Source organism: Lipotes vexillifer, unplaced genomic scaffold (genome assembly GCF_000442215.2).
Source record: "Lipotes vexillifer unplaced genomic scaffold, Lipotes_vexillifer_v1.1 scaffold382, whole genome shotgun sequence".
In the NCBI taxonomy this organism is placed as follows: Eukaryota; Metazoa; Chordata; class Mammalia; order Artiodactyla; family Lipotidae; genus Lipotes; species Lipotes vexillifer.
In genome coordinates, this window is record NW_006780611.1 from 7,940,807 (window position 1) to 7,958,363 (window position 17,557).

At 45.9% G+C, this 17,557-nt stretch overlaps 1 protein-coding gene across 1 annotated transcript in view; it reads right to left on the reverse strand.

Annotated features, from left to right (window-relative positions):
• Positions 1 to 2,241: 2,241 nt before the first annotated feature.
• Positions 2,242 to 17,557, reverse strand: part of EP300 (EP300 lysine acetyltransferase) — a 73,136-nt gene continuing 57,820 nt past the window's right edge. The window contains exons 23-31 of the mRNA XM_007453979.1: positions 14,791 to 14,858; positions 13,502 to 13,652; positions 13,235 to 13,381; positions 12,466 to 12,579; positions 11,307 to 11,472; positions 10,359 to 10,523; positions 8,610 to 8,771; positions 5,827 to 6,108; positions 2,242 to 5,560 (exon numbers count right to left, since the gene is read on the reverse strand). Of these exons, the coding sequence (XP_007454041.1) occupies positions 3,362 to 5,560; positions 5,827 to 6,108; positions 8,610 to 8,771; positions 10,359 to 10,523; positions 11,307 to 11,472; positions 12,466 to 12,579; positions 13,235 to 13,381; positions 13,502 to 13,652; positions 14,791 to 14,858 (3,454 nt within the window). The 3' untranslated portion in view covers positions 2,242 to 3,361. The remainder of the gene's footprint in view (positions 5,561 to 5,826; positions 6,109 to 8,609; positions 8,772 to 10,358; positions 10,524 to 11,306; positions 11,473 to 12,465; positions 12,580 to 13,234; positions 13,382 to 13,501; positions 13,653 to 14,790; positions 14,859 to 17,557) is intronic.

The following is a 17,557-nucleotide window of genomic DNA, read 5'->3' on the forward strand; positions in this document are numbered from 1 at the left end:
CCCTTCCCAGTCTTCTGATCTGTGAACAAGGATGTCTTTTTATTTATTTAGGTCTTTAATTTCTTTCAATTATGTTCTATAGTTTTCAGTGTACAAGTCTTGCACTTTTGTTAAATTTATTTCTAAACATTTTATTCTTTTTGATGCTGGCCTGTGTGCTGTTTAAGCAGGGTGACTTCATCATGAACACATTTCGGGAAACCATCTGTCTAGAGATTAAGTTCTTTGGTTGGAAAAGAAGCCTGGAACTTACCTTTATGATTCCTGCTTTGTCCCCCTTTCAGTTTTTAGTCTGTAGTTTGAATTTGCTTGGAATGGGGCCCTGTGTCACAAGGGCTTCTCTACAGTGAGAGAGAGCAAGGATGCGGGGAAGGCAGGCTTTGGAATCCAGCAGACCTTTGGCTTTCTCTGGCTGTGTGACCTTGAGTACACATCTGAGCTGCCCTTTTCTCATTTGTCAGTCTTTGGAGCTGTTTTGGGGGATTCAGTGAACTAAGTAAATGAAAAAGCATCTAGCTGCTGCTTGGCCCCCATTGGGCTCATTTCCTAGACTGATGTCTCAGAAACAGCCCAACTGGAAACCTGGGGCTCCTTTTAGCGCTTCTGAACTTTTCATTGTGATAATTTTCAAATACACATAAACATCGAAATCACCTTCCTGTATTCCTGACTGTGGATTAATTCACATCTTCCCCCTCCTTAGCACTGCCTCTGGCCTGGCGAGGACAGCCTGTTTCCCCTCCCCATTTAATTTCTGCCCCCACTTCCTCCTTGCCACACTGGGGTGAAAACGTTAACACATCAGTCCAGCTGTCTTTAGCCAAAGAGCCTAGGACTATGAACGCTGGGAATTTACTGCTTGGAAATGGGTTAGCATTCTAAATATTTCCCTTTTGAGGGCTCAGATCAACCCTGGGCCCCTAGTTGTGGGGACCATTATGGGGCCCTTTCTGTAACATGCACTCGGCATCTTCTCTCTGGTCTCAGTCAAGTGGACCTGAAGCTGGTTTTCCCACTAGGATCTGATTCTTCACTCCTCTGGGCAGGGCCCCTCTTCACCCCTCTCCACCTCTTCCCATTCATCTCCCCCACAAGGTCCAGTTTCATGCTACCCTTCCCGGAAACCTTCCCGATTCCCACCAGCCAGAAGCTTTTACCCTTGCTGCCTGTGTCCCCTGCGTATACCACTGAACACTTTTCTGTTTTATCTTGTTTAAGCATCATTCTGTCTTTTCTTCTAGATCTCGAGCTGGCTAGCCTGAGGGAAGGGCTGCACCCTGTCCACGCATGTTGCCAGGCACAGGACATAGGTGCTGCACATACATCTGCTGGACCACTGACCTGAGGCAGGTGGACACCTGTTAACATTTTCTGGGGTGGGCGCCGATTCCTGCTTAGTGTGCGGGTTCACCTCGCATGGAGGTACTGGTTATTCTTCCTGGGACAATGTAAAATAGTGGAAAGGACAAACAGGAGTCTGAATTACAGCACCTGAAGAGAATCCTCTTTAGCCCTCAGCAGATGATCGAACATAGTCAGTGTAAAAGCTCCGTGACAGTAACAAGGAAGACCTGCCAAATGATGCCAAAGCAGCTCACTCACAGTATTCTTCTGAGTTTTCAAACTTGTTCAAAGCCGATGTGATGTTCAGTTCGAGGGAGGACTGGTAACCTCTCTTCAGTGCCTAGCACAGTATCAGACTCTGCGTTGTCATCTCTCTCAGCCTCCTGGGTTTATTTCCACACGGTTTCCTTTCCTACAGCCTCATTCCCCTGACGATTTCCTGACTGGCAGGTAGCAAAAACAAAGTGTAACAGAGAACAGGGATGTACTGTCAGCCCAGCTTCGAGTGCTTTTTCAAGGAGTTACTTGTGACTTAGGCAGATATAACCCCTCTTAGCCCTGTAAGATGAGGGTGATTGGAAGACCATGAGGTTATCCACAGGGGACCACAGAAGAAGGACCTGTATCAAGCTGATAAAGGCTAATTAGTATCAATTCCAATTGATAAAACTAACATTTAGCTGGTATTTGTGTTTTCCCCTGAACTTTGGACAAATTTACCAAAATCTGTTTTTCTAAATCTATTTTATCTCAAAATCACTTCACGTAACAGTTAGGAAGGGCTGTAAGCTAGTGCTTGCACCCCCCCCCCCCCCCACCAACCTGAAACCTTTCACATCAGGCATTCAAAACTGAGGCATTCTAAGATAAAGATGCAAGAAGTGAAACAAAGTCAGGTGTCTGTCTCACACAGTTTATTTAACAATAGGTAATAAGAAATCAAATTTAACAGTCTATACAGTGATCCAAAGTTCATATTTATAAGTAATCAACTTTAATCTCATGATTTACAAGTTGAGGGTTTTTGCTTTCTATTTTCAAGTTTTACAGAATGTGTGTGTGTGTGTGTGTGTGTGTGTGTGTGTGTGTGTGTTTTGGGGGGGGACAGGGTAAGGAGGGAAGAAAGCAAGCAAAGAAGAAACCCCAGGGACATTTTGCATGTTAAAATCATCCCACTGGAATCATTTCTTACCCTCTTTTTAATTTTTTCCTTTGTTAGATGTAAAAATAACGAAAAAAATTCTTTCAAGAAACAGAACCACAATATATAATACATCAATTTGGCAGCTGCCCCTGTATATTTTGAAAAAGTCATTTTTCTCTCTACATGTACAAATTACTTTAATACTTGAAGTTTTTACGATCAGACTTACGGAATAGAAAATTTTCTGGAGCACAAAAGTTGACTTGAGGGGACTTTTTTTTCTTTTTTTAAACATTTTTAAAAGAATGAACATCTTTGCACCCAGAGAAAAAAATTGGTATTTTAATATATATTTATATATATTTATATATATATAGAATGTAATTTTAAAGTAACATTAACCCCTTTTGTCCTCTGGTTTTAGAAATGTTCTTTTTAACTCTTCCATAAAGTGAGGAAAATAGGGAAGAATGTCAACCATCTGCACCAGTAAATAATAACTATTAATATTACATATTTTCATTAATTTAAAAAAAATAATAAAACCTATTGGAGGTGCAAGGCGGGAGCATGTGGTTGGCTTCACAGACCTCAGCCTCCTCCCAGTGCACACTTGAACCAAACACACAAGGGAAAAAAAAACCAGGCTGGTGGGGACCAGCCATAACAAAAATAGATTCTTTGTGTTCTATCAATCATCCCTCAGGTTCATTTCGCATGTTTGCTTTAAACCACAAACAGCTACTGCGCAGTTCTTGTGTGTTCCAAGGAAAATTGTCTTTTAGGCTAAGAAAGATTCAAAAAAATTGTTTTCAGTACAAAAAGTCTTAAGAGAAAATAATTTTTTTGCTCCCAAAATACTCCAAGGTGTCTCTAGTGTATGTCTAGTGTACTCTGTGAGAGGTTTGAATTCAAGTCTGAGTTGTCGGTGCTGAGTCCCAGGTCCGTGGCGCTGGCACCATGGAGGGTTGCCATGCCTGGATTGCTAGTCAGCTGAGAGAGCATCGAATTCTGGTCCGGGCTGGCAAAATGCCCTTGTTCCATGGGGTTGCCCTGGGCAGCGACCAGTCCGGGATGTGGAGAACTGGTCTGTGGGGAAACGTGGTGTGGAGAAGGCTGAGGCTGCATCCGTGGGGAAGGGCTGGAGTGGGGGGGCTGGGACTGTGGCCGCGGAGAAGGAACAGGCTGGGGAGACCGCACTTGATTGGAGAGAGATGGGATCTGCTGGCCTGGAAGGTGCGGGGACTGAGCCTGACTCGGGAGCATATGCTGCTGGGGGCTCATGGGGTTGGGCTGAGCGGGTGACCCCATCTGTTGCTGAAGGAGTCGCTGCTGATAGGCCTGCAGACCGGCTCCTGCCTCTGCCCCCAGGGCCTGAGGGAGCTGGCCCAGCTGGCCCCCGCTCCCTTGCTGCATGTGCTGCATGTGCTGCTGCATCCGGGGCGGCGGCGGCGGTGGCTGGGGGGCAGGGTAGCCCAGGCCCTGGGGTGGCTGAAACTGGCTGTGGCTGGCCAGCCCAGGCCCGACTCCTGGCCCCGCTCCCTGCTGCTGCTGCTGCTGCTGCATCATCTGCTGCCGCCTCAGAATGTCTCGGAACTGCGCTGGCATGGTGCTGTGATTCATGCTCATCTGCTGAGCCTGGGGGCTCATCCCCCCCATGGGCGGCGGGAGCTGCTGCTGTGGCGCTTGCTGCTGGGGCAGGCCGGCCCTCTGGACGCCCGCCTGCATGGGATTCAAGTTCGGCATGGCGGGGCTGGAGTGGACCCCCTGCTGGCCCGGCATGGTGGGGGGCTGCAGCCCTGGCTGGCCCTGGGGCACGCCGGGCTGCCCGGGGAGGGGCTGTGGATTGGAGTTGGCGTACTTGGCAGCCCGCTGCTTGATGAACGCAGCCAACAGCTGGGGGTTGGCGTGAAGGATACTAAGCACCTGTTGCTGCTGCAGGGGGGAGCTGGGAGACCTGAGAGTCCGCAGAAGGTTTTGTAAGGCTTGTTGAGACACAGTGCCCGGTTTGAGAGGGCTCACACCTACCTGGCCCAATCCCGGTTGGGGAGCCATGTTCAGGGGCTGACCATGCTGTGACACTGACATCATGGCTGGCCTGGGCATCCCGGGCTGCAGGTGCTGGGGCTGAGGCAATCCTCCTTGGGCCCACGGTGGTGGCTGCTGCATCCCTGTGGGCCCCACCCCTGGCTCCAAATGCCCGCCGGGACCTCTGGCCATGGGGGGTGCGTTCATACCCATGGGGGCCATCGGAGTCATCTGGGGCATCTGGTGCTGGATCGGCCTTTGAAAAATTTGCACATGGGCCATCTGGCGCTGTGTCTCGGCTGCCCTCTGAATCTGCATCGCCATTTCCACCGCTGCAGGAGGGGGTCCTGGAAGGGGCGGCTGAGCAGTCTGCGGAGGGGTCGGGGGGGTGACCTGGCCAGCTGCCTTGCCCTGGGACACCGGGCCAGCAGCCTGAGTCCTGGGCAAGTAGGGCGGCATGCTGGCAGGAGGAGTGGGCTGGGGCTGGGAGGGGGGCTGGGGCGTCTGTGGGGTGGTCGGCTGCTGGCCGGTGGGTGTGGTCGGGGTCGCAGGCGTCGGGGAGGGCAGGCCCTGCTGCTGCCCCACCACGCCAGCCCGCTGCATGCTGGCCATCCTCCTGCGGAGCATCTGGGCTTGCTGGAGCCGGTGCTGTAGCTGCTGCTGCCGGAGCTTCTGCTTGATGTTGAGGCAGAAGGGCACGGGGCACTTGTTCTCCTGGCAGTGCTTGGCATGGTAGCAGCAGAGGGCAATGAGCTGCTTGCAGATGGGGCACCCTCCGTTGGTCTTCCGCTTGCAGCCCTTGGTGTGCTGCACAACCCGCTTCATCTTCTGGCAGGAGGGCAGGGAGCAGTTGGCATTTCGGCACTGGCAGGCGTGCACCAGAGACTGGATGCACCGCTGGATGCTCAGGCGGCGGGAGTCTCCTGGGCTCTGGGTGGCTGCGGCCTGCTGGTTGTTGCTCTCGTCATCTAACCCGAGACCGAGTTTCTCCATTTTGTGGTCATGGTTTTTAGTGTTATAGCAGGTGATACACAAATCATAATCCTGGGGGAAGACACAGGTGCAGGTCAACTCTCCAGGATTAAAGTCATTCAAAAGTAGTTACATACTCTGCTTGGGTTAAAAAGCCCCGTTTTAGAGAAAGCCTCTAATCAACCACTCAGATTTGAGACCAGGCCCCGCCCACCCCGTCATGTTACTCACCAGTGGCCCCGGAGCCTAGGAAGGCCCTCCAGGCCTGCATAACCTCTGTCTGAATCGCATCTCAGGCACCTGGAAGCCCCCCCGCCCCTCCCCCGCCAGGGGCCTACCTCACACACGGTGCAGTGCCAGCGCGTCTCCACGTGGTGCTTGCACTCGTTGCAGGTGTAGACGAAGCGGTCCTGGCTCTGGGTGTGCAGCTCCACCAGCATGCACATGGTGGACCACTGGGCTCTTCGGAGTGAGGAGAACTCCAGGTGCTTGTCCCTTGCGAGGGTGAGAAAGGCATCCCGCCCGTCCATCAGGTCGCAGGGGATGAGGGGGTCGGGATCAACGATGGGAGGCAGGGAGTTGGCGGCGGGGCCGGCGATGAGACGGATCACAAAGAAGACCTGCAAAACAGATAGTCTCATCCTGACTCTGGCGCTAGAGCACCACGGGGCACTGGACCAGATGCCGCGGACGGGTGGGCCAGGCTGTGCACCTGGGGGGCCGGGACTCCTGGCTTAGTTTTATGACCACCTCGCAAGGTTACACGACATGGCCCTATTTCTCCTGCTTCACTACCTCTGTGCTCTTCTCTGGGACTTGTCTACAATGGGCCTAAAGAATCTACATCTTATGTTTTCTACCTCATTCAATAATTTCTTCAAAAGAAGACTGGTTGGGTACAGCACCGTACAGTGGACATTCTGCCTCAAAGTGGTCTACTTTAAGATGTAATCCATGGTCTACTTTAAAATGTAATCCATGGTTTAACCTGACTCTCATCATAAGGAAATGGAAAAATCCAAATTGAGGGACATTCTATAAACAATTGGCCTGGAGTCTTCCATGTCATGTTAAGAAAGTAAGGCCAGGAACCAAAACGTGGCGACTCGACATGGAGCAGGAGAAGCAGGCCCGAGACGGCAGCAGCGGGCGAGGTTCCTGAGCGTGAAGCCACAGCGCGCTCATGCAGAAAGCGCCCTCCTTCCTAGAAGGGACTTGCTGTAATAAAGAAAATGTAGCAGAATGTTGACAGCTGGTGAATCTAAGTGAAGAGGCTAAAGAAGGGCATCTTCTACATAACTTTCCTGTAAGTTTGGAGGAAAAAAAAAGTTGGTAGGGGTGGGAAAATTAAAAAAGCAAAAACCTCCTTCGTCCTTGCTACAGAAACAGCAAAAGTTAAAGTTTGTTCACTGAAGTTTAAAGACACACAACCACCATTAATTCCCATAACCACTTGTGTAAAGGCTGCAAGAGGAAGCTGGGATTATATATGTAATAATAAAATGTAAAATGGAAGCTTCAAGAGATCAAGAACTTGTGAGTAACTGCTGTATTGCCCACTATATTCTACCAGTTTTTCAGAGGCTGCAAATCTGTGCAAACTGGTAGTAACATTTTTTATATACTTGGGCAGCAATGCTGGCATAAAACAAGAGTCTAGAAAAAGAACACAGGGACTTGCCTGGCAGTCCAGTGCTTAAGACTCCGTGCTTCCACTGCAGGGGGCGTGGGTTCGATCCCTGGTCGGGGAGCTATTAAGACCCTGCATGCCACACAATGTGGCCAAAAACAAAAACTTGAAAAAAACAAAAAAAAGAAAACATAGGACAGGAGTGCACACACTGACTAAAGACATAAAAACAGATGCAGAAAGTTAAAAACATCAAGGGAGGACCATGATGTGTGTGTGACCGTGTAATACTGGGTGTGACATTGTGGCTCAAAGAAAGCACTCATAAAGCAAGGAAGAGCATTTTGAAAACGTGATCATACACAGGAAAGTACTTGATCTAACAAGTAGGGAATGTCTGCAGCAACCCATTCAAAAGAGGGGCAGATAAAACCATCTGGTGACTCCCTAGGAAATCTTCACTATGGCCAACCATCCAATAACAACCATTATGACTGATTCCACTGTATGTCACCCTAGAGCTAAGACAATACTTGAATTTAACCTAAATTGACGACCTTAGATTCTAACTCCTAACAGGTGACTACTACCCACATCTTCTTCAGATGATGTATCCACAACTTAAGTCACACCTATTATGACATACTCTAAGGGCTTTCCCCAACTGCTGTTATGATAGAATTCTGTGACACTATATATTGCTCAAAACAGCTGACAATCATTATCTAAGTGAGGCATCCACACCTTAAACCAAGCCTTCAAGTCCCCTCTCCACATAATGGCCTCTTCCTATAAGAACTCAACTATGATGTCTGAACAGAGTCAAACAGATGTTAAAAACAAAACAAACTGACAAGAATTACCCTTCAAGACTCCTCATCTTAGCAATGATGACGTTGGGGGGGAAAAGTCCAACACACCCAGTTTTACTCCCAAGCTACCTACAACAATAAATAAGCAATTTAAATAATGAAATAATTCAAAGTTTTAACTTTGCTGAGAAGGTGTTACAGGTGTATATATGAAAGTTTAACTTTTCTTCAATTCTCTACACTTCCCAGTTCCCTTTCAGGAAGGCAAATATTCATTCATTTTGCCAAAGTTCCACCACAGACAAAGTGGAGTGGCCAAATGGAGTTCTAAGGAGCTTGGTCTAAAACAAAACAATAAAGATACCCAACAAGCCAATCTCCTAAACAACGGACAGAAATACAAACATAAAAGGATCACAAGCAACAGGGTCAGACAAACTATGTTTACACTTTCCCAGCACCATCTAGCTTTGTAACAGCTACAAATCAAAGACGGCTTACATCTCCTGTTCTCAGCACCCACTCTAGCCATACTCTTTTTGCCTTCTTTCCCCTCAAGTGATTTTCTTCCTTCTGCATTTCAAATGGTCTGGTGCTCACGTCATAAATACCAACCACGGTGGGGGGTTTCTGAGAAATCCTGCCCTGTTCTTTCCCACTCTTGGTGGCTGTATCTTACCTCTTTATGCTTCTCCATGGTGGCATACAGTTTCTGTGAGAGGTCATTGGATACATTGGGCATGCCTGGCTTCTTCTTATTGCCCCTACTCAGGCTGCTCTTGTTTTTGCTAGTTTTCTTATTATTCTTCTTTTTAGCATTTTTGCTGTCTCCCTTTGTCACCTGCAGGTTAGCACAAGAGGACGAGAAAATGTTAACTATTTGTTAAGAGATTTAAGAAAAAATAATGGTAAAAAGACTCCTTTTTTTTTTTAAGACTCCATTTTTGAAACTAGAGATCATAACCTTCCACCTTCCACCATCTACTCTCTTTATTCATCCTCTCTTTTTTAAAGCTGTTATTTACAGTAAACTAAAGTTTACTAACGTTTTTGCACTTATTTTCTCCCAGTGAATAATGTCTCCACTAATGTCTCTTCGTTAAGACAATGGCAGCCTTAGCTTTTTGGCCAGAAGAACCCTGCAGACCAAGGAGACACCTCAGGTGGACCCAGGCTATCCCAGATTTGAGGACAAGAACAAGGAGTGAGTGGCAGTGTGGGGTAGTGAAGTGCGCACAGGAGCAGGGAGTCAAAGGCCTTGGCTACATTTCCTTCTGCTCACTTTCTAGAATTTTATGGGCCTACTATTAAAAAAAAACCTTGAAAACGTTCAATCGAGGAGTTTAAACTGCAGGCTGTAAAGGGTTTTTATTCGACTATTTAAGGGTGACTTTAATAGTTCGGACTCAGCAAGGGCAATCTAGATAAACTATGGGGAAATAAATGACAAGGAAAAGCTCCTCAGATGATCTGTCTACAACACAGCTTCTGTTTGGGGACTGGCAAACTCTGGCCCAGACCTGTTTTTGTATGGCTAAGAATGATGGTTTTTATATCTATAAAGTGTTGTTTAAAGAAAAAAAGAATGTGCTGGAAACAGTATATGACCTGCAAGGCCCAAAATATTCATAATCTAGACCTCTGCAGAAAAAGTTTACCAACCCCATGCTCTAGATGGGTAATTTTCTCAGTCTTCCATTATTAGAAATCCAAAATTCCATTTAAAAATGAGGTCTGGTACTTCCCTGGTGGTCCAATGGCTAAGATTCCGCGCTCCCAATGCAGGGGGCCCGGGTTCGATCCCTGGTCAGGGAAGTAGGTCCCGCATGCCACAACTAAAACTCTGCGGAGCCAAATAAATAAAATAAATAAATATTTTAAAAAAATGAGGTCTGGGACTTCCCTGGTGGCACAGTGGTTGAGAATCCGCCTGCCAGTGCAGGGGACAAGGGTTCGAGCCCTGGTCTGGGATGATCGCACATGCCGCGGAGCAACTAAGCCCGTGCGCCACAACTACTGAGCCTGTGCTCTAGAGCCTGCAAGCCACAATTACTGAGCCTGCGAGCCACAACTACTGCAGCCCGCGTGCCTAGAGCCTGTGCTCCGCAACAAAGAGAAGCCACCACAATGAGAAGCCCATGCACCGTAACAAAGAGGAGCCCTTGCTCGCCGCAACTAGAGAAAGCCCGTGCACAGCAACGAAGACCCAAAATCACCCAATCAATCAATTTATATATTAAAAGAAAGAGGTCTGATGCTAAAAAAGGCTTAAAACCACTCAACTAGAACCACAGTAACTTATCTACGCCAATATTTCTTGCCCAGCTTAAGAGCTGAGAGCTTTAAGACCGTGTTGAAAACTTAAGCTCACTTCTGGGTTATACATGAGAATAGGTAGAGGCTGGAAAGGGAAATGCAAAGCCCTCACATCTGTGCTTTCGTTGCTCGTGTTCTCCTCTCGCTTTCTCTCTTCCTCCTCCTGTTCCAGTTCCTTAATGCTCTCTTCCAATACATTGGGCCAGAAATCACCTTCAAAGTAAGGCAATTCCTTCGCGCTTGTTAATCGATCTTCAGTAGCTTGTTTAAAAATATCCTGTGAAAATATCCGTGTACAAATAGAAATTTATATATTAAAAAAAACCACATTTATTATACAGAAGCAGTCATAGCTAATGGATGCAAGAAACATGGAAGAATCAGACGTGTGTTCTGGAAGATGGCAGAGATTTTATACCCAAGTCTGATGTCCGGGGAGACATTTAGTGTCACAAACAGTGAAAGGTCTGGTCTGAAATCAGTATTTCTGGTTCCTCTTTCCTCTACCCACGAGGACAGGGAAATTATCCGCCTTTACATAACCAAGTGGCAAACTATCCTGTCAGGAACAATGGCAAAGGCAGCATCATTCACACCGTGGCTTTTACCACTCTGGAGACAGAATGCAGTGCGACGGGAGGCATGCCCGCCTTGCACACACCCCTGAAGCATCAGCAGTTCCTACTGAGAAATATGTTCAAAACAACCCCGATTACAATTACTGGAAACCACATGGTTAAAGAATGATTTGCTGGGCTGCTTAGGAAAACATCCATTTCATGTTTTCCTCCCCATGAGTAAAAACAGATAAGATATTTAGTAGTTCAAGTTTCTTAACATGAGATACCCTACAATCACAAATGGCTATTAAATATTTTGCCAGATCCACTCATCTTAGTAATTCAGGAAAGAAAACACCCGCTATCAAATTAGCTTAATTTTACAAATTACATGGCAGAGGGAGAACAAACAGAAGATTTTTGTTAAGATAGTAAGAAGAGCAGAATACAGAGCAGCAGGATTAGACAAGCCACAGTTCTATCATCCCCTGACTCCTGACCTTGTAGTCGTGGACAATTCGCTCAGATACAGCCTTGTCGAGCATCTTTTTGTACCACTCCTGCAGTCGCTTGGGCTTGGGTATCTTCTGGTCGGGGGGGTGGCAGTGGAAGATGTAGTCGTCTCCCTCACTTGGGGGGCATGCCCAAATATGCCCTGTTGTATATCTAACAACACAAAGAGAAGGAACATTCAAGAGAAAGATCACCCATCCTAGAAAGAATGTTATACTTTAAACTACAAAGTGGAGTCAGTACAGAAACCAATAATTTCCCCAAGATAACATGAAGTGTGCAATCCACATCAGACCAAAAGTCTTAGGCCAGGGACTTCCCTGGTGGCACAGTGGTTAAGAATCCGCCTGCAAATGCAAGGGACGTGGGTTCAAACCCTGGTCCTAAAAGATCCCGCATGCTGCGGAGCCACTAAGCCCATGAGCCACAACTACTGAGCCTGCGCGTAGCAACAAGAGAAGCCACCGTAATGAGAAGCCTGCACACCGCAACGCAAGAGTGGCCCCCGGTCGCAGCAACGAAGACCCAATGCAGCCAAAAAAAAACCAAAAAAAACCAAAAACGTCATCCAGGCCAGAACTAGGCATAACCCTGGATCAAAAAACCCCCAAATGTGCATTTAAAGACCAAACAAAAGCTACAATGCAAAGGAAAATGAATCCATGTCAGCAGGAGGGCTAAATGAAATGCAAACTATTAAAAGGAATAACCTGCAAGGTGAGGTGGTGAGGTGCTAAATATTCTCAAGTACATATATACCTTGAAGGTAAGGAACCAGTCTGATGAATTTTTTTTATCTCCAGACCTTAGTGTGATTTTGGTTTTGATACTCAGGTGCAAAAGGACCAAGTGCAGGTTAAGGTTCTGGCCCTTCAAATCAAACTGTACCTAATAGCTTAACTGAACAAAATAAAACAATCTGGGATGGGTGCAACTACGGTCAAAATATCCATTTCTTTCCCACTGGCAAAATTAACCAAGGGTCTCCAAACTATAGTTCCATTAGATGAAAGCCAAAGTTGAGGAAAGAAGACCAAAAGCCACATATCTGCATGTGTTATCTCTCACCACAATATCACAGCGGTGATTAGTTTAAAACTAATTAAACAAGTTGTTTGGAAAACTAGCATTTGTTTTTATGCTTACCCTAATTTCTTGACATATTCCAAATACCCAATTAGAATTTCATGATAGACTGCAGTCCTCAAGCATTTAGGACGGAAGAAATGAACACTGTCCAGGTATGATATGTATACTCTCCTATACCAAACGAGAAAGAAGCCAGGTCAAGTCACGCAACGAGTTCCTACTGATGTGGCTAAAAACACCTTCTCTCTTTTCTGTGCCCTTTGCTGACCTTGTCATTTTTAATGCTTATCACACAATATTACAGTTATTTAGGTAAATGACTAGATTGTGAACCCGTCGGGGGGTTTTGTGGGCCTGTGGCTCTATTACAGTCTCAGCACCTAGCAGGGCCTGAGGACACAGTATAAATCAGTCAGTGCTGAGCAATCCAAACATTCTGCGGGCACTCTTATTCTGGCCTTTATACTATTTTGGAAACGGAGAATTCTAAACCATATTCTACCTCATTTGTATGACATTCTTTCACGTACATCTCAGCAAGGTACTTGAAACAACCTAGACTTAATTACATTTTCAGAAAAGTCGTCAGTTTGTTTCCTATTTTGTGTTTTAGGCTGCTGTTCACATCCCTTTCTCTATTACTATGACCACACAAGAGCAGTATTTTCTAGTTTTTCGTTTCTTGTTTCACTTCAATACTACACACTTGAAAACTTGCATTTCCAAAACAAGCACATCAAATATTTTCTTGTCCATTATGCTTGTTTACCTTACTATAACTTCAAACTCCCACGCAAATTAGAAAGTAGCCATAGTAAAGTCTTACCTCTGGTTGGGCGGGGGGCAGTCAGAACCATACTCTTGAACGTGCATGCCAAAGAAACACAAGTCAACACCATCAATCTCCTCAAAGGCAAAGAGGGCTTTCGTTCGATATGGAAAGGATTCTGCCATCTCTCCACTGTCTACAAACCTATACAATTCATGTTGGAGGGAAAGACCACAACATTTCACTCAGATTAGATTCATCAACAGTAATTGTGTATGAGCAACTGTGGATCCACAGAGCAGAAAAGGGGAAATTATTAGGTACCTTGCTTTCATGCCTGGTTTGACTTCCACAGTTTTGTCAGAAGCATGAACTACTCTAACGGTGACCTCTCCTGACTCAGGGTGATTTTGTCGCCTCAGAAAGTCATTCACACGATTCTCCAGAAAGGTGCCAAGCCTGGTAGATGGCAACCCTAAGAAAAGTTTAAAAGTTAAAAGTTCAGTAGTATCTAAGGTGCAAATTTATTACTATCAGTCTTAAGTTTCAATACCAAATCTCATTTCTGCATTTTCAATACAAGATTACTTGCTAGATTTTGTTAAGTTAGCAATCTAGTTAATACTTAAAAAAAAATTTAATGTGGAACACTTCACGAGTCTATCATCCTTACAGAGCGCGCCATGCTAATCATCTCTATATCATTCTGATTTCAGTATATGTGCAGTTAAAGCAAGCAGGGTAGTTAATACTTTTTAAATGTTATTTTCCCCAACTTTTTATTTTGAAAAATTTTCCTTTTCAGAAGAGTCAAACAACAGAACAAACACTCATATGCACTTTGCCTCAATTGTAGTAATATTTAACAACTGTCGGGTGCTTTGATAAGCTTTACAGAGGATTAAAAGCAACCTGTAGATCAGCAAAAAACTGCGAAGGCATCATTCTACAAAACTGAAAAGATCAGACAGGTCTAAATGCAGTCCCAACTAAGGGTATACACAAAACTGAGGGAATCATTCATGAGATGGCAATTCTGGGAAAGTATTTCCACACCTGGCCTCCATCAGGATACGTGCAGGAACAAGAAAAACATATATCCTCCTTCTTATAAATAACTAGGTCTAATGATTTTCACACCAAAAAGTACATTACAGTTCAACTTTAAGTACATCACGGAAAAATTATTTGGTTTTAACTTTGGTTAAATATTTCAAATAGGGGCTTCCCTGGTGGCGCAGTGGATAGGAATCTGCCTGCCAGTGCAGGGGACATGGGTTCGATTCCTGGTTGGGAAGATCCCCCATGCCGTGGAGCAACTAAGCCCGTGCACCACAACTGCTGAGCCTGCGAACCACAACTACTGAAGCCCGCGGGCCTGGAGCCCGTGCTCCGCAACGGGAGAGGCCACTGCAATGAGAAGCCCGCGCACCACAATGAAGAATGGCCCCCACTCAGAAGCGAAGACCCAATGCAGCCAAAAAATAAATTAATTAAAATTTTTTTAAAAATTTCAAATAATGTTGAAACAAAATAATTCATTCTGGATGTTTATTTTTAACTATGCTTCACTGAAGCTTTGCCAAATTTTACCTTGTAAGAATGAAACTTACTTTTAGCAGAAAACTTATTTTCTTTTCTAGTTCGTGCAGTCTTCTTTAAACAGCCATCACAGACAAATCTAAAATGTAAACCAAGACTTTGCTTAAACAACTTAGAGAAACACTTGAAGTAACATATGCTATAGAATCTATCTTATGTATGTGTAAAGTTGAAATTTAAAAGACAACCTGGGAGCAATATTTCTAAATACATAACAAAGAGTTAATGTAACCAATATACACAGAGCTTCTAGAAAACATTAAGAGAAAAAGGATAAAAAACCTAATTGAGGGCTTCCCTGGTGGTTCAGTCGTTAAGAATCTGCCTGCCAATGCAGGGGACACAGGTTTGAGCCGTGGTCCAGGAAGATCCCACATGCCGCAGAACAACTAAGCCCGTGTGCCACAACCACTGAAGCCCGCGCGCCTAGAGCCCTGTGCTCTGCAACAAGAGAAGCCACCACAATGAGAAGCCTGCGCACCGCAGAGTAGTCCCCCAGTTGCCACAACTACAGAAAGCCCACGCGCAGCAATGAAGACCCAACACAGCCAAAAAAAAAGAAAAATTAGAAATAAAAAACCTAACTGAGAAATAGACCAAAGACATGAAGAAATGTGAAGGGCATATAAACTGGCATACATGCACAAAGATGTTGAAGAATCACAGATTAAAGCAGAAAATGTGTGTTATGGCCAATCACATTGGCAAAAGTCTAGATGCTACCGGTGGGAATGTAAATAAGTACATTTTGAAAGCAGCACTAGTATTTTTTTAAAAAAATATTTTTGACTGCACTGTGGGATCTTAGTTCCCTGACCAGGGATTGAACCTGCGCCCCCTGCATTGGAAGCCCAGAGTCTTAACCACTGGACTGCCAGGGAAGTCCAGTACTAATAGATTTTAAATGTACATTCTCTTTGTTTTTGCAATTACATAAGGATATGTGCATAACTAGAATTTAAGTACTCATCAACGGCTGGCTGATCTTCAGTTGCAAGGATCATTGCAACTCCCTTAATTATCCTTACCCACTCTGTAATTAAGGAAAGCACTAAAAAGGCCTATCTAAAGACAAGCCATATAAACATCAACTACTTGCTTTTCCTTAGTGTTTTTTTCTGGAAATTTGTTAATTAGCCTCTTCTTTCCTGTGACCTCCGAACTAGCATCAACAGTCAGTCCAGGGGACTTTCCTGATGGTCCAATGGCTGAGACTCCACGCCCAATGCAGGGGGCCCGTGTTCGATCCCTAGTCAGGGAATTAGATCCCACATGCCGAAACTAAAGATCCTGCAGCCAAAGTTCTTGCATGCCACTACAAAGATCCCACATGCCACAACTAAGACCTGGCATAGCCAAATAAAGAAATGAATGAATGAATGAATATTAAAAAAAAAAAAAGTCACTGGAGGGAAAGCAACCTAGAAAATAAAGCTCTTAAAACAACAACAACAGTCCAGGAAAAGAGCAGAGAGTAGATATCCATTCAAATGAGCCACGTAATACACAGATACTCCCCCAACCCTTCCCTTGGAACAGAGCTGGGATCAGCCCCATTCCTGGAGAAAGAGAGGTAGCCCATAGCAGTAAACACGTAAGTGTCACAATGGACAAAAATCCACTCACTGCCCATGAAAGGCATTGATGATGTGCACCCTGGGTAAATATGTGAAGAATATTCAGAAACAGAACACGAGGCCCAAGAATACCTAGTTCATTGAAGTCTGTATCTAGTCATTTTCATGCAACTTTGCCTTTCACTGGACAAAACCTAGTTAACTATTAACCAACTCCCCAAAAGATTTTATGTTTGCCTGCTTGCCTGTTTATTTGTTTATTTATTTATTTATGGCTGCGCTGGGTCTTTGTTGCTGTGTGTGGGCTTTCTCTAGCTGTGGCGAGCGGGGGCTGCTCTTCGTTGTGGTGCATGGGCTTCTCATTGTGGTGGCTTCTCTTGTTGTGGAGCACGGGCTCTAGGCGCGCGGGCTTCAGTAGTTGTGGCGTGTGGGCTCAGTAGTTGTGGTGCACGGGCTTAGTTGCTCCACGGCATGTGGGATCTTTCAGGACCAGGGCTTGAACCCATGTCCCCTGCACTGGCGGGCAGATTCTTAACCACTGTGCCACCAGGGAAGTCCCCTGGTTAGGATTTGATTTAAAATCTTTTGGGGGACTCTCCTGGTGGCACAGTGGTTAAGAATCTGTCTGCCAACACAGGGGACACAGCTTCGATCCCTGGTCTGGGAAGATCCCATATGCCTCAGAGCAACTAAGCCCGTGTGACAAAACTACTGAGCCTGCGCTCTAGAGCCCGCAAGCTACAACTGAGCCCGTGTGCCACAAGTACTGAAGCCCACGTACCTAGAGTCTGTGCTCCGCAACAAGAGAAGCCCTTGCTCGCTGCAACTAGAGAAAGCCCACGCACAGCAACGAAGATCCAATGCAGCCAAAAAAAAAAAATCCCAACCACGGTCACCATTCACTATGCCGTTCAGTGCGATGTTCTCTCAGAGGCAGAAACAGAGGTGGCTCCTTGGCAACCTGCATTATCCATACCGTCTAGTTTTTCTACTGCAATGTAAGTAATGTTCAAAATCTAGCAGGTTTGGGCTTCCCTGGTGGCGCAGTGGTTGAGAGTCCGCCTGCCGATGCAGGGGACACGGGTTCGTGCCCCAGTCCGGGAAGATCCCACATGCTGCGGAGCGGCTGGGCCCGTGAGGCATGGCCCCTGAGCCTGCGTGTGCGGAGCCTGTGCTCCGCAATGGGAGAGGCCACAACAGT